Source organism: Heterocephalus glaber, unplaced genomic scaffold (genome assembly GCF_053883595.1).
Source record: "Heterocephalus glaber isolate CG9 unplaced genomic scaffold, H.glaber_assembly_v1.0 deba00001555, whole genome shotgun sequence".
Lineage (NCBI taxonomy): Eukaryota > Metazoa > Chordata > Mammalia > Rodentia > Bathyergidae > Heterocephalus > Heterocephalus glaber.
Genome location: NW_028258346.1, coordinates 17,071,300 through 17,098,305, shown reverse-complemented (window position 1 = coordinate 17,098,305; position 27,006 = coordinate 17,071,300). Strand labels below are relative to the sequence as shown.

The following is a 27,006-nucleotide window of genomic DNA, read 5'->3' as shown; positions in this document are numbered from 1 at the left end:
TCCACAGACACGGTTGAAACAGAACTCTTTTATGAGTCTAGAAGCTCTGTCAATTTTATATCAAACTGCTAGCTGAATTTCAAAGTGAATGGCATAAAAAATAGATGACCAAAAGGATTATCAAATGAATACTTTATTAGAGTCATAACACTTATAAAATAAATTTCTTTTCATCATGAAGGTACCAGATTTTAAGACCAACCAATACTTTTTCATTTTTACAGTGAAGAAATGTAAATAAATTCTTAAATACCATAATTTTGTTCAAGTGCTTTGTTACTCACAAATCTAGAATGCAATTTATCGATAAACTAAGTATTCACAGTTAGGAGAGTTTTAGGTTTGGTTCTTAATCTAAAAGTAGCCCATTTACAAAAGTGCCACCAAATACATTTTTTTTTTTTGGTACTGGGGATCGAACTCAGGACCTTGATCTTGCGAGGCAGGTGCCGGAACCACTGAGCTAAATCCCCGGCCCTCCACCAGTACATTTTAATAAAATCATTTAATTTAATGCCACCAAGCATGGCCTATAACATCTTAGGAAAAAAAAATCTCACAACTAAGTTCTAGCAGCCTACCTTTAAATGATTCCAAGTAGAATGCACAACATATCTTTATGGCACATTTATGACTTTGTAATATATAATTATTAATACAGGCTTAGGTATGCAGTATGGAACTAGAAAAATCAAGGAAGTCAGCTTTATAGAAAAGATATGACATGATTATAAAGTCGTAAGACTGGTTTCCTCACACCACAGATGAAAACATGTCTCTGGTCTTTATAGTTAGTTCTATCACAAACCCAGATTCTTCATTCGAGGGCAATATGAGGCAAACGGCATAAGATCGGTGGGCACTGGCCATACTGCCATTTGTGCTCGTTCTCTGTCCCACGAAGTCCAACAGCCCCTCTGCACGGCACACTCAGGAGGCTGAACAGCCTGAAGGCAGAGGGCCAGAAGAACACCGCTCAGCAGCCCTCTCTTCCGAGGTGGCCCCTTTGTGGGGACAGGTGAGGACCTCGCGTGGAGAGTTAGGGTCACAGCTATGATCTAACACGAAGTCTGCCTTTTGAGCCTTTCTAGACCAGAGTCTCTACCGATGGGCAAAAATCATTCCCCCTTATCCAGAGACTGTTTTTATGCTATTGTTTAAAAACCGATTAGTCTATCCCCAACACAAAAAACAAGAGCGATATCTGGGTGTTTAGCATATCAAAACATGTAAGAATCTACAGCTTTATGTTATATTCCATAGTCGATTTGAATTTAACTCAGAAGATAATGTCAAATAATCAGAACTAAAAAGTTAACTCTCCAGAGAGCTCTATTTGGAAAAACGTCACATACATAAATATGTATATATTCATGCACAGGGCAAACAACTGTTTTCTAAGCATAAATAAACCAAACTAAGACGTAAGTGGAGGGACAGCAGCTCCAGTAGTGATAAATGGTCAAGGGAGATTCTGCTTCAAGAACTCTCAGAGGACAGCGCTGCTCAGCTGTTAGGAGATCATTAGTTTGATCAGACAACGTGGGTTCACTTCGTAAACTAGTTTTGCCTGTACCCAAGACTGCCGGAATTAGCTTGAGTAATTATATGCCCTCCCAAGGATATTTGACCCTTAGCAAAAGGCACTGTGATTAGTGCATGAGACTAAACTTGTGCCTTGTCTAATTGGGCTCACAAACTTTCAAGGTCATTCAATAAAATATGGAGCACGTAACTAAGGTTTTACAGTGGAGGCTAACACACCCTAACCTGCGGGCCAAATCCAGCCTGCCTCGTGTTTGTAAATAAAGCTTTCTTAGAACACTGATGTATCTGTTTATTTAGGTGTCATTCATAGCTGCGTTTGTGTTGCAGCAGCAGCAGCACTGAAGAGCTGGGGCCGAGATGGTGTGAGCCCCGAAGCCCAGATACGCACCACCTGGCACTCTAGCAGAAAAAGTGCCCCAATTCCTGTTTTACAACAAAGGCTGGAATTCCATGAAACGTGCAGCTTTCAGGGAATTCTAATTTCCTACTAAGGGTCAGGTGACTTTGTGACCACATAAAGGAACAGTACTTTTACATGAACAGTATCTGTGTATTTTATGGACTTAATGAAAGATTTTCTCAAAAAAAAAATAGATAAAACAATGAAAGGATACTTCTCTATTTAACATCATAATAAAATTAAAATTCCACTCATGAAATAAACAAAAACTGGCACTTGGATTTTTCTCTCCATACTAAACAGATTTCTTTGGGAATGTTGTTACATTCAGACAAAGTGCTATCCAGGGTGATCGGACACAGAGAGGAGACAAAGGGAACTAACACAGCCTCGTCAGTCCCGGGAGTGTTACGGCCGCCATCTCCGTAAGGCCAGACCCAAGCTGCAACCATAGCAAGCTGTCGTCATAAAGGCAAAAACCTAAGAGGAAAGAAAAAAGAACTGACATCGGATCCATAACACTGACTTTAAGAAAACGTGTTTCTAAGCGACAACTGTATGAACACTGATCACCCTAGCCCAAGATACTCTAACACTTACAGAAGTATTTTACATTGATCTCTTCTTTGATGGCTTACACACTGTTTTATCCCTTTCCACTATTATCTCTTCCTTTAAACATTCCAGACCCTAAAAGTGTTTTCATCTGTGAACAGTCTTATGTTGAACATCCACTTACATATTGGGTTCACTTATTAAGAATTTATGAAACCTCAGGCACTGTATTAAAAATTTTAGTGTGAGTTATCTTTTCAGATAGTAGTTTTAAAGCCAGCAAAGACAGTAACTATCAAAACCTGAGGATGTATCAAATCATTTCTATGACTCACAACACAGATAGTTGTCACAGTGGCTCTTTCTCGTAGGGAAGCAGTCCTCATTTGCTAATCTGCATTCTGTTTTAAATGACTCTCCTTAGGTTCAGTGAGGGTTTCTTTAGCACCAACTTCTATGTTCATCTCTGAGTTTGGTGCAGAGAAGCGCATGGTAGATAATGTCTTCACAGTTTGGGGTTTACGATTCTCATTTTCCTCTCTTTCTCTCTGTTTCCACCTCTCCGTCTCCCTTCCCCTCCCTTGCTCTCCCCCAGTGCTAGGCTCAAACCCTGAGCCTAGGCACGCTAGGCAAATGCTCTATTCTGAATTATACCCCAAGTCTTGGTGCAGGGATTCTTCATCAGGCAACTACAGCTCGGGAAAGAATCTGATTCATTTAGAGCACATTTCCACAGTTTAATTACCAGTCTATTATTCTCCGTACCCTCATGCCAGTTCTCTGATACATTTCTAATCATTTCGGATATATTTCTAATTTAGAGATTGTCCTCTGAATAAGATTGCTTTTGATTTCTATTACTAGTGAAATGGAATCCTCCTCTTTCTCAGGTATACTGAGAGAAAAAGAAAAGTGAAGGGATCAGTATAATGCCATCAATGAATGGCTGATACATTTTAGAGCTCTGAAAACTCAGAAACTAGAGCTCTGTCTAGACAAGTATGTGGGTGATTGGCACCTAATGCAGAAGGTAACGCACGGAGAGCTTTACCAGGCAGAGAGAGAAAGGGAAGGACAGGAGGGACAAGGTCACAGCAGAGGCACAGCCAGAACAGAATTGCACCAGGGAGAACTCTGAAAACCGGGCTCTTAGGGAGAGGGTGTGCTGGTGGGAAATTAAAGGCACCAGCACATCTTCACATACGCGGTCACCCGCCATTCCTGTGAAAGTCAGAACTTAGGATGGGGCTCCTCAGAGATCCAAGAGAGGTGGTAAAAATGCAGCCAGCACCATGGAAAAAGAGGGACTGAGAGAAAGAGAGGAAAGTCCAGTGGGAATCGATGACTAATAGGCAGAAAAAATCAACTCCAAGTCCCTGTTCTTTACTTTGTAAAACTGTTAAAACCAGTAGTTTTCTAATTGTGATCTTTGGATCACAAGGACTCCAAGAATTTAATTCCACTCACAGGGACGATGAGGTTCATACAGGTGGCTTTATGACAGCAGAGGAGAGGTGGCAATCAAAGCCCATCTCTGCCTTCAACCGGGGGATGCACACTTCCATCTTCTACATTTACTGGGTTTTAAGTAAGATTTCATTTTTTAATGAAAGAAACACCCTAAACTCTACATTTTCAACTCACACTAAAACAGCAGGGGTTCATTCATACCAGCTGATTCCAGCTGCTGGACTGGGTGGCCAGTGGCACAGCACAGGGCCAGAGGCCGCCATACTGTAGGATGGCGCTGGGCCAGGACAGGTCCAGACACATTTGGGTGACAACATGGGGAGCACGAGGCTATTTATGGGGTACTTGGGCAACACAGTGAGATATCAGGGTCAGCACGTTGCTATACAGTCTATTAAATATCAAGGCATTTCAGAGAGTCTTTGTGACCTGCGACAGTTCTATAAAAACACTGTGTGTGTGTGACTCTTAGGAAATTACCTAAGTCAATACAGAGTGACGGATTCATTCTGGTGCATGAATTAAAGAGGATAAACATTTTTGAAGGTTCCTCACAGAAAAAGAACGCAGTCACCTGCACACCTCCGAGGCAATGGCTGCAGATCTGCCTGTGGGCTCACCAGTACCTAACTCGGTGGTAGGACTGAGCTTATCCGCCCTATTGTAGGGTAGATTCGAAACGCCCTTCAAAAGCCTCCTGTGTGGGAGGGGATGGGGGCCTGGTGGTGCCACGGCTGACTGCTGTCAGGGTGTGGGGCCGCTCAGAGGTGGTCACTGGGGGCGTGGCCTGGAAGGGTGCATTCTGGTACCTGCTCGCTCCTCTCTCCTCTCTCCTCTCTCCCTCCCTCTCCCTCCTTCCGGGCTGCCAGGGGTTGAACACAGCTTTCCTCCACCAGGCCCTTCAGCCATGCCCTTTCCTGCCTTGGAGCCAGCTGATGATGGACCGAATCCTCTAAAACCATGAGCCCAAGAAAACCTCCCTCCTTTAAGTTGTGAGTATTGCGTATTTTGTGTCCCAGCAACTAGAAAGTGACTAAGACACACCTGAACCCCAGCCCTCAGCAAATTACCTGCCAAATGGCATGCATGGGGTAAATATTTATTCAGTTAAAAGGAATCAAAAATAGGTATAGAATATTAAAGAGCAAAGCTGGGAACAAATTTCTACTATGTCTGAACATTCATAGATGCCAACTGTACAGTTAATGTTTTCTCCAAAGTAGACTTTGTTGTACAAGGTTGAACAGCACTACGGTTGCCCTGTCATGGTGGGTGGTGTCAATCCGGTCACCCCAGCACTGGGGTGGTGACGGGGCTTTGCTCTTTGGGGTCGGCACAGATGCACAGCTGTGGCATGTTCGGTGCTAACTGCTATCAGCAAGGAGATGACAGACTGGAAGCTTCCAGGACACCGGGCAGGGAGGGATCTGGGGACGCTCTCTCCCAGTACTTACGGTGGCCGCTACGTTTATGCGGTACTGGTTGTCACTCAGGAGCGGCCGCTCCGACAGGGTGATGTTGCACTGCAGGTTATGTAGGGAGGTGGCTGCTGCTTCCAGGAGAAAGGCTCCGAAGTAGAAGACAAACACCACAAAGTGGTAGGCAAAATCCTGACAGGAGAGAGTAGACGTCTGTAGTCATATGGTAATTTTTTTTTTTTCCTGTTCCTTATTTTAAATGACCAAGTTTAGGTTCAGGATGATTGGAACATGTAACCTACAAACCTTAAGTCTATTCACTGTTTATTTTGGCTGCTTTAGCAATGTCAGGCTGTTAGAATCCAACTGAAAATCAATGAACCCATTCTATTTGATACAAGGGAAAACTTCTGATGCACTGAATTTTATAATAAAATGCATGGGTTCAGTTTTTGAATGAAGATGCATAGAGATTGATATTAGTGAATGGATAAAAAAGGAATAACATGCTGTTTTAAAAATTCAAGTAAAATAGCATTTAAATTACCACCTATTTTACAGGTATATGTATTTTCTAAATGTTTTATTTTTGAGCAATTACTTTTATCACTAGGTCATCCTATCCGATGAAAGATAAAACAGCCTTATTAAATCATAGAATTCAAAGATATATATCCCTATATCCCACTAAAAATAATATATATTTCCACAAAAAGTACAAAAACAGTGATTTATTAGGTTATTTTGAACATTGCTGGAATTAATACAAAACATAAGTATTAAAATTCACTCTGCCTTACCTGGATTACTATACCAGCCACACCCTGTATTTTTACAGCTCCTACAGACTATGTTTTTCAGGTACATTTCTGCTTATCTTTAGAACCATGATATATCACCTCCATTTCAGAATTTCCTTTCTTTTCAGTTACATATCCCCAAATCACATGAGGATTCTCTTTGGGAGGGACAGCTCAATCATATACCTACCTGGTTCCAAAGTTTATATTCTCTTCTAAAAAACTCATTGATGAATAGAGATTGCATGTGTTGTGTATTCTGAAACATGATACAGTGTGGAAGAGTCAATGTGAAGTACCTAACATATGTAGTGCCCCACATACTTACCTCGTGTGTGTGTATGTGTGTGTGGCGTTCAGCAATTTGCACAGATACACTGACAATACCTGTAGTTGCTGGGCTACAACAGATCTCTGGAACTTACATCTTGTATTATTTGACCCTCATGTTCCCAACCTCTCCTGCTCCTCCTCCACATCCCCCAGTAATGACCCTACTTTTCTCAGTTCAACCTTTTAGAGTCCCCTGTCAGTGCAATTGCCTGGTGTTGTCACTGGGTCCCTGTGTTCTTTCTTTCCTTAACATATCCTCCATACTCACCCACGTTTTTGCAAATAAAAGCATTTCTTTCATTTTAAAGGCTGTATAGCATTCCACTGTGTATACAGTGCTTATATTTGTTTCACATTTTATTTATCAATCCATCCATGGATGGAAACAGGTGGATTCCATGTCTTGGCTGTGGTCAGTCCCCCTGCAGGGAACATGAGGGTGCAGACAGCTCTTGGATATATGCTCAGTGGTGGAAATGCTGGATCATATGGTGGTTCTATTTTTAAGTTTTTGAGAAACCTTAGTGTTTTCCATAATAACTATATTAATCTACATTCCCAACAAGTGTTTGAGGGTTTCCATGAAAATCCACTCTCTTTCCTCTCCACTGTCAGACTGTCCCTATCTACCTAATACTACAAAAGAGAACACTGTGCTGTCTTTGTAAATGTCCACATAGCCAGCAACGTTGTCCATAGGACTGTTCTTATTACTCCAAGAGAAACCACTAGGCCAGACTTAACTCACCAGGGGTTAGAGTTACATGGGATAACATGAAAAATGTTTCTCTTAAACACCTCTCATTTGTAAAGTGACCCAGTGATGGCTTTGAAATATTAAAAAAAAAAACTGTCGAAGGGCCACACGTCATAAGAGGGATGCTCAAATACATGTGGTCATTCAGCTAAGTTAATCGATGAAGGTCAATATCCAGATTTAACACACTCATGGCAGGGGTGTCATTTGTGTGTCGTGCTGCAGGTGGCCCTGAACCATGGGGCACAAGCTGCTTGAGGGGACAATCAAGCACGGACCATTGGCAGGAACATGTTCAATGTCACTGCTTTCAGGGATGAAATGTAACAGAGCAGGGTATTAATTAGTAAAACCTCAGAAGGTATGTTTGCAACCCTTAGGCACTCATTTAACTCAGGATCCTCATTTCAGAGTCCTCAGAAGAGGTGTGTTGTTTTCAAAGGAGGAGTTTGGGGACAGGACTGGAACTCGTGGTGCGATTGTTTCCTCTCCTATTTCACTACCGTCTCGTGCCTCTCTGGACTTCAGCCACTCTGGCCTCAGTTTGGTTCTCCAGAAGCAAACCTGCACCCCAGGCCCCCGTGGACTTGGGGTGTGCTGCAGGCTTCAGCCAAGGCCACATCTTCCCGGGGCGGCCCCAGGTCACTGCAGGATGGGGACGGTGCGCGTGTCTGGCCCTCGTGCCCAGCACACGGTCTGGTCTTGAAGGACAGGTTGCTTTGGAGCTTCCCCCTGACTTGGCTAGGGCCTTGTCACAGTCAGACTTTCTGCCTTGTCTTCCTTCCTTCCACGTTATCTCTTACAGGTGTTGCCTCCTCCCCTCCGCCAAAAAAGGCAACGAATCCAAACAACTCCGAGATCCATTTTAGAGGCTGCTTCCACGTGGGCCCGAGAAGACTCGCACTGAGCAAGCCCGTGTGCTTTTCTCCCATCCTGCTCCTGTTAGTGAACGTGTTCACTTTGCAGCAGTTGCTTTGCAGCAGTTGCTTTACTGCCGTCGTCCACCACAGCACACTTTCCCAGAGCCACTGCCAGGCCAGGCCAGGCATTCAGGCAATATCCCGGATCGGGAGCACAGCTACACCCACACCGACGCCTGGCCACCCTGGATGCCACTCCCGTTCCTGTGCGCAACGTGGGCAAGGCCTTCGGAGCTCTCCTCGGGTCTGCTCAGCCTCCATCGCCTATGTGAAGCTGGACGCTCTGACTCTGCACAGAGCTCCTTCCAACACAGATGGCCCCACCCTGAGTGCCCTCTTAGCAGCCGGGGGAGCCTGCGGACTGCATTTCTAACACGTTTCCTGCTGCTGCTGATGCTGTGGTCAGGGACCACTGTCCCTGGCACCTGCTCACCAGGAGATGACCCAGCCCCTTTCCGAGTTGCCTTTACCCTCTTCCTGAGCTGAGATCACGCACCCCAGAGCGCTGCCCCGTCTTTTCTGCCGTTCCCATAGGCGACCTCAGCCTGTCACAGAGCTTGGACGTTCAAGCAACAAGCGACCACCTCCCACAGCCCATCCCGGGCCCTGCCTTCCTCCTGCTCTGGTCAATCTTTCACTGAGCCAGGGGACCCTGGCCACACACCAGCCGCGTGAAAAGGGATGCGGGCGCTCTGAGCCCAGTTTTCTCAGAGTGAAGACGAGAACACTGTCATCAGTAAAGAAGGGCCCAAAGGCCAAATGAGTAAATAGATGTGAGGCAGAAACTACAGCTCAGGACATCTAACTTGCTAAGCATGTCCTTAAGAGGAAAATAATCAACCTGCACCAGGCAGACTTCTGAGGAATAGAGGGAAACATGCTTAACTGGACAGGATTTTAAAAAGAGACATAGTAGGTATGCATACCAATTTCCCAAGAGGAATGTAATCATTACGTATCACAGCACACACTAATAAAATAGTACTTATTTTTCTAACATGTATCTTTCCTTAATGTATCTTCTCCGGAAAAGGGGTAATATAAATATGGAATCTCTTCTTTCAAGGAGGCAAAATGATATTATTTCCCTACACATACACACTATTTCAAGACTAAAATCTCCTTTTCCCCAGACTAGAATAGGGCAAGGTTTTAGCATTTAATATATTTTATTACATGCTGCATTTTTCTTTCACCAGCTCTACTAAAGCTAGATAGCTTGTGGAGAAATACTGAACATATATATCACTGTGTATGTAAATTTAACTGCATGACCAACAAAAATAAATACTATCATTAGTATCCTACACCAAATATTTGTAGAAGGTAAATTATTTATCCAAATGCATTCTTGCTTCCCTCGAGCATGGCACACAGGTAGCATTAATTATTATCAAAGGGGAAATCAACTAATTTTAAGCAGTTACTGTTTACTAGCTCCAGAATACAGAAATTAAAAATTGTTGCCATGTGGAGATGACTCCATGATAAGCATGGCTCACAAAACTTCCTGGATAAGAGTATACGAGAAATATCACAAAACCTAATGAAAGCTAGTCCTGAGCTCAAACACAAATGAATATGAAGGAAATCACATAATAAGAGAAGGGTGAAATGGAGCCATCCACAGAGGGACAGCATTTCATAAACTCTATAAAGGCAGGAATTGGCTCCTTAAAAGCATGCCCACAAATCCCGAGCTCTATGCTTTGACACCACACCATGTAGCATGTATTGCTCCTATAGGTAGAGCAGCCTTGATTTGGAAATCTAACATCTGAAATGCTCCAAAGTCCAAAACTCCTTGACAGTAAAGTCTATGCAAATATTCCAAAATCTGAAATACCTCTGGTCCTAAGTGTGTCCTGTACCATTTTTTTCCTAAGTGTGGACTATGCGAGCAGCAAATAACAAAACAAAAAACACAGGATAAGACAGATAGGCAGGTCTTTCCAATTTCAACTGTCACACAGTGGTGTGATTAGAACAAAAAATCTTACATTTTGTTTTCTAAACATCAGACATAATGCTATGAATGGGTGGGAAATGCAAATTTAGGAAAACTAATAAACAACTAAGGATATTAATGATTGTAATCAATATCAAAGATAAGACTCAATACAAGCAAAAGGGAAAATGTTGATATAGGAATATGTCTAATAAGACCAGGAATGATATCTGAAAGATATTTACACATTAGTAAGGCGGGTGCACCAAACCAGGTAGAAAGAATCCCAGACATTGCCGGATCCTGGATTCTGTGTGTGTGTCCAGGTCTTAGCCCTCTAGGGGTTGGGCTATCGGGCGGTCCAGGAAGGCCCAGGGGAAGGGCCAGGCTGGCTGTGGCACAACACCAGGAGAGGCTGGAAGTTGGGGCAGTGACTCCGGACAGCACCGAGGTACACGCAGGCTACAGTGGTACAAGGTGGCCCGATATCTCCGGGCCTGACACTAAAAGAACCCAGTTTCGCTCGTCAAGATTAGGGTTCAACTGAATCATTCTCATGCCTTATTGTGGAAAAGTCGAGCATTTAGAAAGAGATTAAACATCTGTGTGTAATCCAATTAGAGCCCTTCTATCTTCATCACATGACCATGTACTGTTTTCATCATTAATGAGAAATTAGGCCAAAAATGTAGCAGCCTGATATATTAGCAACCTAATAGAAATAGAAGGGCTTTCAGAGTCCCAAACTGTAAGCCTCAGTGTGTTTAAAGATCTAGAACGATTACGGTTTCCTTACTGTTTCTCAGGCACAAAGCAAAGCTAATTCATCATTCCTATTATTCCTTAATGACTTTTGGTAAGACAGGTCTTATGATTACCATTTTATAGAGGAAACAATTAAAATTTGGAGAGGTGGCAAGAGGGCAGCCCTGCGTACTACGTGGATTCCTCGGCACGCGCGGGGCCTCACCCTGAGGCTCCAGACTGGTGAGGGGAAGGCCACTTGCTTGGAGCATAGATTTTGAAAATCTTTTCTCAAAATCTCCCAACCCAGCCTTCAACAAAAGACCGGCCTGGAACCCTGACAAAAGAATCGATGATGAAGTAGATGATACAGAAGTTGAAGAGGCTCAAGAAGAAAAAATAAAATGGGAAGTTCAACTGGAGTGTGAGCAAATTCCCAAAAAAGTTAGGCACTTTGGAAATTCTACAACATTGCCAAAGAGTTTGCCACATAGAAAATCAGGAAGTAAAGACTATGAGTCATATGGTGATAATGATACCTGCAGTCAGGAACCAGAAAGTAATTCTGAGAAAGAACATATGAGCTAAAGAAATGGCAAACGGTGCCCAGCCCCTGCCATCTTCTAAAGAATCTGTGACAAAAGAGGGAGTAGAAGATACTCAACTGTCTGTAAATCAAAAAATAAAAATCTTAAACCTGGTCACAAGAATGGTAAACAAAAGAAAAAGAAACGAAAACGGCCTGGAGCTGGAAACAAAGGGCCAGACGCCTTATTGCAGAAGAGCGGTCTGCAGGAAGAGTGTTTTTGAAGGATGGTGAGCCTAAGGAGAAGCAGCAGCATGTGAGAATGAGTCAGGGATTCATCAACAAGCGAGCGTACAATGGAATGCAAGGGGAAGTAGGTTTGCATATACTTTCTTGAAAAGAAATGCATTAAGGGAGAGCAGTTTGATCATGATGCAGAGATGGAGAAGAAAAAGGAAATGTGTAAGTTTTACATACAAGGATATTGTACCAGAGGTGAAAACTGTGTGTACTTGCATAATGAATATCCTTGCAAGTTTTATCACACAGGAGCAAAGTGGTATCAGGGAGAGCACTGCAGGTTTTCACATGCTCCACTGACTGCTGAAACACAAGAACTGTTGACTAAAGTTTTGGATACTGAAAAGAAGTCATGGAAATAAAATAGTCTAAAAAAGCTTTCGTATAGATGAAGAGTGGTCACGCCTGTTGTCTGTTCCAGCCTGTCCCAGACTGGTGATTTGGAGTTGCTCTCAGGGTTCCTCACTTCAGGTGCCTTCTGGTGTCCTTTGCCGATGTGCAGCTCCTTAACAATGGCACAGAGGGATGGAGTGCCCTGCACAATGAAAGAAGGGGTTGGGCTTCACCCCGATGCTGCAGCTCTTGCGACAGGAGAGGGGCACAAAGGGCGAGATGCAGGCTTGTGGGTTCACGTGGCAGTAAACTGCAGTTGTGTTTTCTGCTTGACTGAGATTTCTCAATAAAATGAGAAGCAAGGTTAGTCTGAGAATGAGTGAAGAAGTAGAGGAAGTTAGGAAGACGGGATAATACAAGACTTAGATCTGCACATGTCATTGAATACTTCGACAACATATTTTTAATGATAGCTCACAATTCCATTTTATAGCTTAAAATTTATGATTCTGTGATTTTTAAAAATCAATCTTCTATTAGACGTTTGTTTCCAGTTTCTTACTATTATAAATAAAGTAGAGTAATATCTCTTGAAAAAAAAATTCTGAGAGGTTAACTATTTTGCCCAAGGCTATACAGCTCTTAAGCCACCCGACCTGAACCCCAAGCCTATGAAAGGCTGTGGCCACTCTAGCGCTTCTTAGATCTACGCTAAGCAGGGCCATTTGACCTCGGGTGGCTTGAAGAGCCATCACATTTGCTCGATTTCACTGTGGAAAACATTTGGGACTAAAGTTCTCCTTGTATTCTGTAAATAAAACAAGACTAGACACTTTCCTCCGACACCTATTCTACAGCAGCTGAACAAAACGCTGCTATACTCAGAGGAACATATCCAAGCCTGACTGAAGGTCTGCTTTAGGTTTCAAAACAGCAGAGTGTGATCAGAACCTAACGGGGCTCTTCGGGAACTTCATCATGGCCCTGTCCTCCGTGGTGTGGAATTCACGCTCCACTGAAGCCTTTCGGAACCAGTCCCTGAGGACCAATGATATAAGTAGGAGAGACTCCATATACTGCATGGGAAAGCAGGGAGTAAGGTGACCCAATTTCATAGTACCATGTTTAAAAAATTGTATTGATTGTAACTTTACTTTTCAAAACTCACCAACTCTTACTAATTCAGGAAAGGAGTAAATTATAAAACACTCTCTTAAGAATTCAGAGAGCAGGGCTGGGGATTTAGCTCAGTGGTTCCATTGCCTGCCCTGCAAGGGCAAGGACCTGAGTTCGATTTCTGGTACCAAAAAAAAAAAAAAAGAATTCCGAGAGCAAAATATCTAATTGTCTTCTGAGTGTACAATCTGTGCTCTGTTTCCCAGGATGTCCATCTATGGATTCAATCAATCATGCATTGAAAACTTCAGAAAATAACTGTGTCTACAATGAACTTGTACAGATTATTTTTGTGTTTATTTTCTACATATACAGTATAAAAACTATTTGCATTGCATTTATGTTGATTAGGTATTATAAGTAACCTACAGATGACTTGAAGTATATAGTAGGATGTGTGTCAGTTATATGCAAATACTATATTTATAGAAGGGACCTGAGAACTGACAGACGGGTATGCCAAGGTGAGTGCATCCCAGAACCAATGCCCTATAGATACCAACATCTGACTGTATAGACTTAAATCTCTGCAGCAGAAATTAATGGAAATTTTCAAGACATGCATGAGAACATTCAGCTTCCAAAGGTGGTTCCATTTTTTAGCAATTATAATGCAATGCATTTGTAGTATGAAATGAAACGGTTTTTGAATAAAAGTCATCTGAGTCATCAGGGAGTCACACAGTGATTTCTCAGCTCCATCAGTGTAGGAACTGCACAAACAGGGGCCCTGTTGTTCATGGAGGTGAGCACACAGCACAGCCTGCTGCGGTCTGGTCTTCTCGCCCATGGGAAGCAACAAACAGAGCATGGAGCTGGGCATCTCTGAGCAGGAGGAGACACTGACAAGTCTCTTACATTTTCTTGCAAAACACAAAACAGAATCTCTTACCAGGAAGTTCCAGTTGGCATTAATTTGAATCACCATGCCAGAGAGGAAGAGGCCCAGGAAGAGGAGGGAGAAGAAGAAAGCGGTCACGGACACGAACATGACCCATCCTTGTAGCAGAGGGAGAGGGACATTGGAGGCGGCAACCAGAATCCAGACGAGGCCTCCTAGTACCTGGAAATGAAAGAGCACAGGTTTGCTCAAAAGATACTTCTGCCCGTGACATTAGACACGCTTGCATCAACCTCACTACCCTAACCCTGCCCACACCACCCACTCGCCAACCTTTCTCTTCCACTTTTCGAGAACCCATCCTCCCCCAGGTGGGAACCAGCCCTGCGTGAGGCGGACCTGACTGTATCCCCCAGTCTCCACCCTGAGCTCTCTCCCTCCACCCGTGAATGTACCCAGCGGCCCTCATCTTCTGAAGCCTTCTCTTCCGCTGACCCCACCGCCTACCTCCGTGCCACGCCACTGATGTGTTTTCCCGCCCAGTCATCATTTCTACCAGCTGCTTGGCCACTGCTTCCTCTCCTTTTAGTCACTCTTTAAACTACTGTCAACCGATTCTGCACTCACCACTACTTCGAGTTCATTAGTAAACAACAGCTGTAGCTTTCTGATTCATCACGCCCAATGTTCATTTCTCTGTCTGTAACCTGGCCCATGTGTGTACGAGACATTATCAGCTATTTACACAGTAAGAGGTACAGCTGTTGCACAACGGGAAGCCATGAAAGACACTATTACCCATCACCTGCCTGTGCTGGACACTGGGACACGCACCTCAGGTGGCTGTAGGGGTCAGCAAATACCAACTATGTCAGGCTCCGTGCAGGATGTGGGGATAAATGTAAGCAAGCTGCCCACAGAGCTCAGCCCACTGCAGGAAAAGGCGGACTCAGCAAGTGATTGAAATTCGACTTTATAAGCGGCACAGCTGGGCCAGTACCAGCGCTTCAGGGCGCACAGCAAGGGCTCCGGGTCCCGAGGAGAAGTCAGGAGCGCTCTGGAGAAGCAGCTGTCCCAAGAACAAGGTGGGGAGAAGGTGTTCCGGGCAGGGCGTGGGGCTTGTGGTGAGGGTGGCTGAGGCCCTGGCATCGCAGAGGAAGGCTCGGCAGGACAGCAGTGCTGAGTGGGACCCACGGGAGCTGTGCCCGGAGATGCGGCAGAGCTGAGCGCCCCGAAGGGAGGCCCAGGACACGGAAGAGGCTGGGAAGGCTGAGAGCCAGGGCAGGCTTCCCCACCCGGAGCAGGAAGGGAGAAGCGCGTCCGAGGCAGGCCTGGAAAGTTTCCGGGCCAGAGTGTGCGGGCGGGCGGGGAGGATGCGACGCAGGCCTGGGGACAGCAGGTGACCAACAGGACAGCAGAGTGCGAGTCAGGATCCCGGCCGGAGGGAGGGCAGAAGCAGGAGCATGTCAGCCGTCGCTGGATAGAGGACGGGGCGGGAAGGAACGGTAAGGAAGGGAAATAGCAGATTTCGGAGGTGGGCACTCGGGACTGAGTGAGGGAGCGCGGGGGGACGGTGAAGACAGCGGCGTGGGACACCTCCCCATCCGTCCTTCTCTCCGCAGGCTGCGCCCTGGACGTGGGACCCGGACTCGTCCTACTCCACTCACTCTGGCCTGCACACCTTGTTTTACAGGCAAGAGGCGGCTCGACCCGGCCCAAAGACACAGCTCTTCACACCCAAGCCTGCCGCACGCTGGCGCTGAAGCTTCTCTCCCGGGGCGGGTTGAAGAAACTCCGCTCAGACCTCATCTTGGGCGCAGGATCTAAAACTTCTTTCCCGAGTTCCAGCTCATGCTTGACGACCCTTCCCTCGCCACTCGGAATCTGTTCACACTGAGGAGAGGAGATGTCACGGACCCCCCAGGTTCCCGCTGTCCGGTCAGCACGCTGCTTTCTATTCTCTACCAAGTGTTGATCTACATAATAACTAACCTACACCGCCACCCTTTGGCAACTATCAGCCACGTGCTAGGAAGGTTTGGGACACAAACAGCTCATACATCTGCCCCGAGGAATTTCAACCTCTCTCTCTCCCTCTCCGTCTCCGTCTCCCTCTCCCTCTCTCTCTCTCTCCCTCTCTCTCTTTCTCTCATGCACACACACAAAATGTTCCACATATTTACTTAGTGAACACACTAATGTTCAAATGAGAACAGTATGAGCTCCAGATGATAAAGACCAGAGACCAACAATCACATCTATTTTGCTTAAGTATCTAGATAATATCCAAAACTCAAATTGCACAAGTCACTGAAAGCTAAAAACATAACTTTTAATTCAGGTTAGAAAATGTGTTACTAGAATAACGATAATTAAAGCACCAGTCTAATACATGTATAGTTGGCATAGGACACCTCAAGTCCTACTTCCAAATAAATTAACAACCCAGAGTATTTTATAAAGTAAATCTAAGTAGTGAATCTTAGTGCAGATTAAAAATTTTAGCTGCTACCTTATCTATGATTATAAAAGGAATAAATTTACTCCTGGTAAAAATATTAGATAATATTTTATACCATTTTATACCATTTAAAAACATCTGAAGATGATATTGCTTTTAAATACAGCTTAAGAGATGTACATCATGTTTAAGTATCCATTCATTCAAGATTTACTGGGAACCTGCAAATGACCTGGATTATTAGAATGCGGTTCAATACATTCACATTATTAAATATCTATTGACTTGAGAATCATTTACTGAGAAATATGTGTAAGTCCACAAGAACAGTGGTCACTGTTTGGCAGGGGCAGGAGAACTAAACAGGTAAGCAGAGGCATGAAATCCACCTGGAAATAATCCTTCACAATTAATCAACTTTGAACAACATGGACTGGACCTCCAACCAACCAGTCCCAGACCTGCTGCTAGGCACTAGGACACTCAAGAAAAGATACACAAAAAAGCAAGGTTCCATCTCAGGAGCTCTAAATAAGGGAGAAATAGACACCATTAGCTCGGATTCAGGAGCAGATTGCGGTGAGGGCTATAAAAAGCTCAGCACAGGGCGCTCTGTGAGGCTGGGATGGACGAGGCTCGCCAGGGGAGGCCGCCAGATCCACTGCTGGGTCGCTTCCAATTCTTTCCCAGCAGGGACAGGAAGCTCAGTGCTCGCACGCTGAAACACGTGCGCCTGCCCCAGGCCAGAGTCTGTGACACGGCTCCACTCAGCCAGGAGCCCCGGCCGGCACTGTGCCGTTGCGGTGCACCTGACACCGTCATCTCTCCATCACTGGAGATTTCCTTTTCACAATTCTCCCTTTCCTTCCCACCTTCCTAACCCGCCTGCAACATGACAAAGGGAGCTTTCTCCTCGTTCTGGGCTGCAGCAAACCCAGAGTACTTAGCACAGTAGGCTTAACAGCACCTGTTTAATAGAGAGGCCTCTGGGAGGAGCCCAGATCTTCTGGGTAAAAAGCAGAGCATGAAAATGGTTAAAATCTGAGGGGGCACAGTTGATAAGGTATCCTAGCAACGGCAGAGCCTGTGCGCTGCATGGTGAGGAAAGGAATTTGGATGCCAAGTCCTGCTCTCCACGGCTGGGTCCAACTCTGAGGGTTCAAATTCGTGTGATTTCGGATGTATACTTCCCTGGTTTTCTTATGGGAGAGACTCAGACAAGTTATTACACTTCTCAGCTACTGTGGCCAAACTGAGGTGACAACTATTTGCTAAACCACAAAAAAGAAGGTTGTTTTAGGGATAGCTAATGACATAATAGCCGCAACTTGGAAGCTGTTGCATTCTGGTGTGTGCCGGGTACACCTGAAGTTGACCTTAGAAGACAAGGGGAAACCAAGTCACGGGGGAAACATACCTACTTCCAGGAGGATTTTACCTTTTTCTTTCCTCAAACAAGCCTTTTTGTTAGAGCTTGAGGTTCCCAATTGTGAGCTCTAGTTTAGTTCCTTTAAAAAATTGCCAATCGTAGTGTATTGGGCTGTTTCATGGGTAACCATCAGGCTCTTTGGGACACTAAAGGACACTAAAGAAGGAGGCAGTGGACGGGAGGTCAGAGTTGGAGTTAAAACGTGTTTTTGCTAGAAACTATGGACTGGCAATAATACAAAGCCCCATGGGAACAGTGGTATTGGGGAGGAAGCAACTCTTGCAATTCTGGCTGCAGTGGAAAATAAATTCCTCAGCTTGTCTCCTACTTGGAAGGGCTGTTTATGCTCCCAAGGGATTCCTTTTGCAAATATCCCTTTTTCTTTTCAAATGTAAATTATTCCCTAACAACCTGCTTTTTGACATAAGCCTGACATCTTAGCTAACAATTTTCAAACCATTTTGACACCTCCATTTCAATTTATCCTCTTTATTGTAATAAGTAAACAGGCTAATTCCTACTTTCACCCATTTTCAGGTATTGTTGGAATAAAAAGAGAGAAAAATAAATGAACCTGAAGGGATAAAATACCAAATTACTCTAAGTAAAAGTACTCCATTATGTAGATTTTCCTGTATGTAATGTATAAGCACTGTGATTCTCTCATTACCTACACTTTGGACATTTCACCACTCTGCTGCAGGGAGACCGAGAAGCCAGAAAGCCTAGAGGAAAAAGAAAATAAAACCTCACCTCCTCCTCTGGCAGACAGAGTTTGAGCAGGAGGCTGAGGCTGATGACAACAGAAATATTAGCTAACATGAGCTCTTGTGTTCCAAGCACTGTTCTAAAAGTTTTATTTGTGTCAATCGAACCCTCATAAACCCTGGGAGATAGGATTATTCCTACTATACTGATAAATTAATTGAGGCACACAGCCATGAGTAACTTTTCCTAACTATACAATTAATAAAGGTTAGAGCTGAGGTTTGAACCTATTGAGTGGCTTTCAAAGCTTCTGCTTGAAGGTTCTGTTCTGCTTCGTTCAAAGTTTAGTGCTCATTCCAGAGTAGGGATTTTACTCACTTCCCAGGTGGTTCCCTAAAATCATATAAAACTGGGCACATAAATACACATGCACATTTCTGAGGACACAGTCTCTAATTTCTATGGCAATGACAAAAGGGTGTGTAGCGCCCCCAAACATCAGAACACTTTCTCTACGTGTTCAGTCCCCTATTTTACTTTTGGGTACCTGCTCATGAAACTGTGGCTATGGAAGTGTTTAGTGTACTCAGACACTCATCGTGTAGAAAAAGGATGATCTACAATTAGTTCCATTTTGCACATAACTAGTATTTTTGAAAGATTTTTTTTTTAAATTGGATGCGTTTCAGTCAGTAGACCCAACAGAAGGATAAATTCACAGAAGTGTAAATTCACTGCCATGTAGCTCCAGGCCAGTGGGGACAGCATTGGAGACTCCTGCTGCTTCCCTGCCAAACTGAATGTAGAACCCTTTTCTCACTGCCCATTCTTTGCACTCCTGCCCTGCCCTTATCCCATCCCCTGCACAGAGAGAACTAGTCACCTTTGCCCACGTTTCTGCCTAGCATGTGACCACCAGTCTTTGCTGTCTAACTAGACTGCAGCACCATGTCTTCCAGAAGACTTACCTGGCTGGATGCTACCACTCAGTGTCCACAGTTGCTGACCCATGTGTATGCCTTAGTATCTACAATTGGATGGAAACCATGGATTCATGTGCTTTCCAACCACTGGGTTGTGAGGCTAAGGCCAGAGACATTGCCTTAAACATCTCTGGGAGGCCAGAATCCAGGATGGTGCTTTCTACATATGGTGCACTGCATCTTCCTTGAAATGAGCAGAAACCAATCAGCATGTGTATGGAATGGGTCTATAAGAAAACCCTCCCAAAGTGCAGCTTGAGACCTGAGGAGCTCACGCTTGTCTGCAGCTCAGCCTGATTCCTGGAATATGATGGGTGTCAGTGAAGCAGGAACACATACTTCTCCATTTTCAAGTTGCTATTAGCAACCACCACTGCCTACCACAGGCTCTTAGGAGGCTGGAGTGGAAAGTCACAGGAAAGTTGATATCTCCTGCAAGTCAACTGCATGACACCTAGTTTTAGTTTTCTTTTGGCTCCAAAGTTACCCCCGTGATTATTACTGCAATGACCACTGGAACTTCCTACCAGAACAAAGCCAGCTCCCTCGTGACCCCCTCCTTCTGTGCTCATCTGCGCTCTAACCAGGCTCTGTTCCATCCACACTAACCCTGAACTAACCCTGTACACACTGGGGTTGAGGGACAGGTCAGCAACTGGGGAAAGGAGAGATGGATTCTGGGAAGCGATGAGAGAAAAGACATCTATGAGAAGCCTACGAACAAAATAAAATATTTGAAAAGTTTCACTTTTCAAGGTTTACTGTGAAAAATGTTTGAAGGTGCTATATGGCGTTATATCTTTTCCCTCCCTCTCTGACCCAAACTTTCACTTCAGTTTCTTAAATACCCTGGATGCCAAGCCTGAAATGGAAAGCAAGCATTCGAGAGGAGACACATGCTTCGGCCCTGGACGATCTTGTGTATAATTTCCTTTGATTTTCAAAATCCTCTTTTCATGTTTGTAGGTAACCAGGTGTCAAGTAGGTTAAAAGCATTCCTGCATACCAATGCCCCAAGGTTGGCAAGAGCCCTACAAATACTGCCTCTTTTCTTTCTGCCTCCTTCCTCCTGAAAGTTATTCAACAAAAGTCAGAGCCACATAAGGGGATTATGAGGAGATTTGTTCCTCACATAAAACAGGATGCTCGGGAAATTCAGGTCAGTCTGTGGCTACCTGGAGAGAACGATAGCATTTTGAGTAGGACAAGATTTAAAGACCATATGCACACCAAGGCTTCCTTCTCCACGGCGGCAGTTCTCCCAGAGCAATGTCATATAAGGCAGGTTTGCACTTCCAAACAACTGCAGTATTTATAAAGTATGGCACATGTGGGGTCCTGGGTCAGCTGGTTCCTGTCCTTCCTCATTACTGGGTCTTCTCTATTCCATCAGCCAGCAGAGCCAGGCCCTGTCCACAGCTCTTACTCCAGGTAGCTTTCTCTTGCGCCAAACAAAGCAAATCTCTCCTTGATGTTTTCCGTTGTAGCTCAAAGTCACTCTTTTCAGCAACTTGGTTTGAAGTTTTACAAATTTCAGTTCTTTGTATTTTTTCACAGAGACAAATGACTGCTGACAGTAGGCTTTGGCAGGAGCCTTGGTTTATTTTCTCTTATGAAAATTAAAATGCTCTTTACAAGTGGCTAGAGATTTTTAACACACATACTTATAGGACTAAACTCCATTTAGAGAGACAAACCTGCCCCTAGTCTGTTAACCACTGCAAATAAACAATGTCCCTTTGTGATCAAAATCTATTTTCTGGTCGAGAAAACTTTGGACACCAGAACATTTATGTTTGTTTAGTCAAAGGTTTTGGTTGAAAATAACCTGAAACCCCTTCCATAGACTTGCCTGCATGAGAGCACCCGTGTCCTATACAGCTCCTCCCAACCCCCTCTGTCCTTCTTTAACATTCATTTTCTGCCATAATTCCTCTCAGTTGTATCTTACATTTAAATCTAATCTAGTATGATTTGGGAGCCCGTCAAGATCTGTATCCTTAGATGACCTCCTAATCCCTAGACCTCTCACTTTCTCTCTCCTTTCTTTGGTCCTATTTCAGGTTCTCCCTGCCTTACATCTTTTTTTTTTTCCTTCCAGCATTGGGGATTGAACCCAAGATCTTTGCACTGAGCCACACCCCAGTCCTTTTTGCTTTTTTGAGACTGGGTCTCAGTAATTTGTCCAGGCTGGGCTTGAACTTGTGACCCTCTTGGTCAGCTTCTCAGAGGGTTGGGATTACAGGCTTGAACCACCACACCTGGCTTCAATGTCCCTGTTTTACCACCAAATTTTACTGAAGACATCTAAGCTACAAACCTGATCGAGTTCATCCCATCCTTCAGAAGCTCCCCTTCACAGACAGAGTAAACTCAAACCCCTCACCTGGCATTTCTCCGTGAAGCAGGACTTGGTCCTGTCTGCCATTTTCCCTTCTGCCACCTTGGAATCGGTCGGTCGGTCAAGAACTCACAACTGCTCTTGTCTCTGAAGTTTCCACCAGGAATCTTCTATCCCGCTATTTCTGTCTACTGAGCGCCTGCTCCTGACGGCCAAACTCGCATGTTCCCACCTCGTTAACGCTGCCCGTCCCAGCCTCCCCGGGAGCCAGATGCTCTCTTCCTTGCTTTCCCACAAGACTTTCAGGAACCTATTTTACCGCTTCATATACAACACCATAATTCTTTCTTGTCTTTATAATTCACCCTGTGGCAAGCCCTTCTAAAGGCAAGAATAATGTTACTCATGCATAAAAGAAGGCCTGGATGCCTGTTAATTAAGTTATTATGCTAAATAAATGAAAACCACCCAAATGCTGCACTTAGAAGCAAGTGAAAAAGAGCCCAGCGATGTCTCTTACAGAGAGAGACCTGAGTAATGGAGACAGTTTCCTAAACACTGAAAATGCAAACTACACCGAATAATGAATTTTATATATTTTTTGGTGATGAATTCTGTGCTGCTTAAGTTTTTAATGCATTTTAGAAGATTATCTCATTGAGAATAGGAAGTCTGAATATCCTCCTTGGTAATAGCGCAGAAGGTCAATGTCATTTTCTTATAGAGCAGTCTGGAAAATACTCCAGCTTTAGTTGAGGTCCCACCTGTAACTCCTCCCCGAATGGTCACTCTTTCTGTGCCAGCCCTGTCGATGGTTATCAGGGCTCCCAGGTGAGGAAGGACCAAGCATCCTCATCCCCAGAAGCGCTTCTTGTGCACCGGGGCATTCAATGAACACTAAATTCTGAAAATCATAATTTTTGAAATGATGTTTTCCATCCTAAACTAAATCTCTTGGTCTTGGCTTTGCAATACTAACCTAGTGTTAAACTCTTAGCATGCACTGATGACTATAGCTAAGGCCAAAGGGCTAACAATTTTGGTATCTAGAGGTGAAACAAATCCCCCCAAAAGAGCCATGCAAGTGAAGATGAGGTAGTCCCCACCTGTTCAGAGTGCTACATACTGCTTTACCTGGCCCAGGTAGGCAGGCAGAATGTATGTCTTTTATATCTGTTCAACAAATGGCTTGGACCCGAGAGACTGAATGAAGTACAGTAAAGAGGGCCTGGGGTTCGTTTGGGGACGGAGCTCCAAGATCCTGGTCCCCTGTTGAGAGTCCAGTCCATCCTCGAGGGAACAGCCTCCTCATGTTAAATCTCAAGGGCATAAGTGAAGGCCATGGAGGATGGAACCTTGGAAACAGACAGATCTGAGTGGAAGGTCAAATTTAAGGAGGAGTGTAGATGTCCAAAAACACAGGCAGGAGCTGAAGTCTTCAGTCCCAGGCTGAAGGTCTGTGGGACCACACCCCGCAATTCTCACATTTAATTTATGAGGAGGAGAACTTCTGAAGAGGAGCCTTGGGAGGCTGTGACTCAGGAATTAGAAAACGAGGCAGAAGTGAGAGAGCTGGGAGCGAAGGCTTGGAAGGGGTCGCTTGGCTGCCGCCTGGGCACCCTCAGGCAGACCCTGGAGATGGAGAAGCAGGCAGCCTTGCTCTCCGCTTTCTCAAGCACAGAATCCAAGGTCTCTGACCATTCCAGAGGAGCGAGCAAGGAGCTGAGTCTGTGTCCCACGTGGCCTCTTGTCTCTCAAGGTCAATGGTTTCATTGGAACGTTTTGATCCTTTTTCTGGAGGAATGGTGGGAGCTTGGTAGGCAGGTGACAGAGGAATAGAGGCCTAGGATCTGAACTTACAAAGGTGTCTAGCCACAAGAAGAGGAAGCAAGCTGAATGGCACTTGAAGGTGACCCTGTGCTATGTCACTAAGAGTCAGAGACTTGTGTCAGGGGGAAGCAGCCAGAGGGAATGAAAAGATGACCAGATAGGACTGGATACTGCGCTGAGTGTGGCTTTCCTTCGGAAGTAAGTTCTAGCAAATCCAGAATTCTCATTTCCAAGAGAAGCCTTGCCTTCCCTACAGAGTCTGGGGGAAGGGCTCCCAGCCATGACTCTATCTTAAATCGCCAGGGTAACTTTAAAAAACCAACACGAAGTTAGCTGAGTCTGAGTACGCTCCCAGAGATTTTGATTTAATTAATCTAGGGTGGCAACAGTATTTTAAAAAGCTGCCAAGTTTTTGAGTGTAGAAGGGTTGAGAACCAGCCACTGGGCTACAGGAAGGGAAAAGGAGATAGGGGAGTAGGGGAGAGGAAAATGGAGTAATTCACCTCCACTTCCCCCACTCAGAATGAGGCAGTGTTTCCCAGGATGTGACTTGAGGTCGGTGGTTCGGGAGACAGCCTTTGATTCGGTAGCCTGGAGAAGCTTTCTTTGCAGATACAAAAATTTACATATGCACACAAATGTATCTCTACGTGCATACACACATAAACATATCTGAGTAGATGTTAGAGACATGACCATTCTATCAAACTGGGGCTTTCATGTGGATTATCGCTTAGGAGGAGGCTAGCCTGTGACTGAAGTTTAGAAAGTCCACCTGAGCAATCTGCAAATCCCAGAGGGGGTAGAATGCAGACAGGGACACAAGGAACACTTCTCAGAGGCAGGCAGACACCCGGCAGGCATGTGAAGACGAAAACTTTCTCTGCAGATGTTCCTGCCCTAAGGTGCCTGCCTCCCTCTGGAGCTCTTCTCCCTTGGGCGCCTGGGCCGACTCCGAGGCCGCAGGCTTCTGATCTGGGCTCCAGCTCAAACCTCCCTCTTCTGCGCTCACAGTCGGGTCTGATCACAGACCCCGAAGCCTGAAACCCGTGTCCTTTTCGATTCGAATCTGAGCAAAGCTTCGGCGAGGGAGCTTGGCCTGGGCCTGCCAGGAGGAGAAAGGCCATGCCCACAAGGTGCTCCGGCCTCAAAGGAACAGAAGCGAAACTCGAGTGACCCAAGTCCAGGTTATGCAAACTCGAAGCAGAGGTGTGTCCTGGGGGTGAAAACCCCAAGCCAGCAAACAGAGCCGCCCGCCCGCTCCGTGTTTGCCCTCCCCAGGGCGTGATGCAACCTCCCTTGCTCAATTTCTATTGCCTTTCTCCCTTGTCCACAAGCAGCTTCCAGAGCTTCTAAGTCCAAAAACTCCTTTGAACGAGTTCAGGCGCCCCTGCCCCGCAGGCTGCGCGGAGGGCGGCGACCCTGCCCAGCCTCCCCGCGCGGCGCAGCCGGGAAGCCGAGGCACCCCACTCCCCGCCTCGAACCCGCACCGCCCGCCCGATCCAAAGCGCAGAGGCCTCGGGGGGCGGCAGGCCAGGGGCGCGGCCTGCGGCTCCCCCCGCCCTCTCCTCCGCCGCTGCCGCCCGGCGCTGTCGCCACCCAAGATGGCAGCAAGGGTGAGCGCGGCCGGCGGCGGGTGCCGAGCAGGTGCAGGCGCGGAGGCGCGGAGGGCGCCCGCCCACCGGGACCAGGCTGCGCCCACCGCCCTGCGCCCGGCCCGCGGCGCACTTACGATCTCCAGGCAGACGAAGGCGCCCGAATAGGTCCGCAAGATGTCGGGGCCGGCGGGCAGGGTGACCCGGGGCGACGGGAAGGACACGGCGGGGTTCGGCGGCGGCACGGACGCCCCACCGGCCGACATGCTGCCGCTGCTGCGTCTGCGCGCCGCCGCCTCCTGCGGGCTCCGGGCTCCGGGTCCCGCAGCCGCCTCGGCCCCGTCCGGGCGTGCCGGGGGAGGGGCCGCCACCGTGGGGGTGGCCCGAGGCCCCGCCCCGTCACGTGGCCCAGGTGCGCGCCGGCCAGGTGCAGCCCCGCCCAGGGTCCCTCAGGCCGGCGCGCGCCCCGCCGCCCCGCATCCCTGCCCCTCACCCCCCACGTCCCCGGCCGCCGGGTCTCCGAGGTCGTCCTCCCGCTAGGCTATGCTCCGGGAAGCAGGGCCGCGCCGTTTGTTCTTTTATGATGGAAAGTGTCAAACAAGTGCGCGAGTAGGTGGAGGAGTGGAAGAATAAACACCTGCAAAACGCCGTGGGCCGCGCGGCGTCGCAGTCAGGGGACCGGGAGGGCGGGTAACCTGGGGCTGGGAGCTGGCGCCCACTGGCGGTTCTTCCGTGGACGGGCCCAGGCGGGTACCTGGCGCCGTGCGCGGGTTAGACCGCACGCCGTGAAGGGCGCATCGCGAGCTCGCGCTCTCAGCCGAGGACAGCTACTTTTCCAACGTTGCACACAGCCTATTGCTCTGCGGACACAAGATGTAGCGCGGGCGGTTCCATCTTCCACATACAACTCGAATTCTTTATGTCACCTGTCACACACTTCTTGCCCTTAAACACCTAAGATCTCTTTGTAAAAGGATTTAAGTGTGGTTTGAATCCTGTTCCTTAATTTATCATTTGTCCCCATTGTACCTTTGGTTTGAATGCAACCTTTTTGTCAGTGAAGTGAAGGAGATGAGATTAATTTTATCGGCCGGGGATTTAGCTCAGTGGTTCTGGCACCTGCCTCGTAGGCACAAGTCCCAAGTTTGATCCTGGTACCCCCCCCAAAAAGATTAATTTTATCAAAGATCAGCGGACGAAAAACTACACACAGGCAACATGTCAATCAAGTTAGCTAACGTCGTCAGACACCCTCCACATCGAATCCTGATCTTGCCTGTCAAGTTTAGCCTTTGAGAAGCTGTGTATCTCTATGCACTGGTCAGCAGTTTTAGTTGCCTGCGCCTATATTACTTTAATAAGCAAAACTCAGGTGTGGTGGTGACATCAGGGTAAGAACCACATAACAGGGTGTGGGTGAAACCTGTCGTGTATGCTTCCTATCATCTTCGCTTAATCATCACTTTCTGGCATTTCATTAATATGAAATTTCATGTTCTCTACATTTACTTGATCAATGAACTCTTTCTGGATTCAAACCCCAATTGGCAGACAATGATCTGTTTCATTTTCTGCTAAAGCGTTCTCCGT

General features: G+C 46.1%; 1 protein-coding gene and 1 pseudogene across 1 annotated transcript; one reads left to right on the top strand and one right to left on the bottom strand.

Annotated features, from left to right (window-relative positions):
- Window positions 1–117: 117 nt before the first annotated feature.
- Mal2 (mal, T cell differentiation protein 2) lies at window positions 118–25,768 on the bottom strand. Its single transcript, XM_004850210.3, has 4 exons — window positions 25,554–25,768; window positions 14,121–14,291; window positions 5,428–5,583; window positions 118–2,428 (listed from the first exon to the last, which is right to left on the bottom strand). Exons 1-4 carry the CDS (start codon window positions 25,680–25,682, stop codon window positions 2,357–2,359), a joined length of 528 nt encoding a protein of 175 aa, XP_004850267.1. The 5' UTR covers window positions 25,683–25,768; the 3' UTR covers window positions 118–2,356.
- LOC106009842 (zinc finger CCCH domain-containing protein 8 pseudogene) lies at window positions 7,520–12,336 on the top strand (annotated as a pseudogene).
- Window positions 25,769–27,006: the final 1,238 nt, after the last annotated feature.

Excerpts from the sequence above, each read along its gene's own strand:
- Mal2 (XM_004850210.3), bottom strand. The coding sequence starts at position 25,682 with ATGTCGGCCGGTGGGGCGTCCGTGCCGCCGCCGAACCCCGCCGTGTCC. Across the intron at positions 14,292-25,553 it reads CCTTCGTCTGCCTGGAGATC|GTACTAGGAGGCCTCGTCTG; the intron begins GTAAGTGCGCCG and ends TTTCATTTCCAG. Across the intron at positions 5,584-14,120 it reads ATGCCAACTGGAACTTCCTG|GATTTTGCCTACCACTTTGT; the intron begins GTAAGAGATTCT and ends CTCTCCTGTCAG.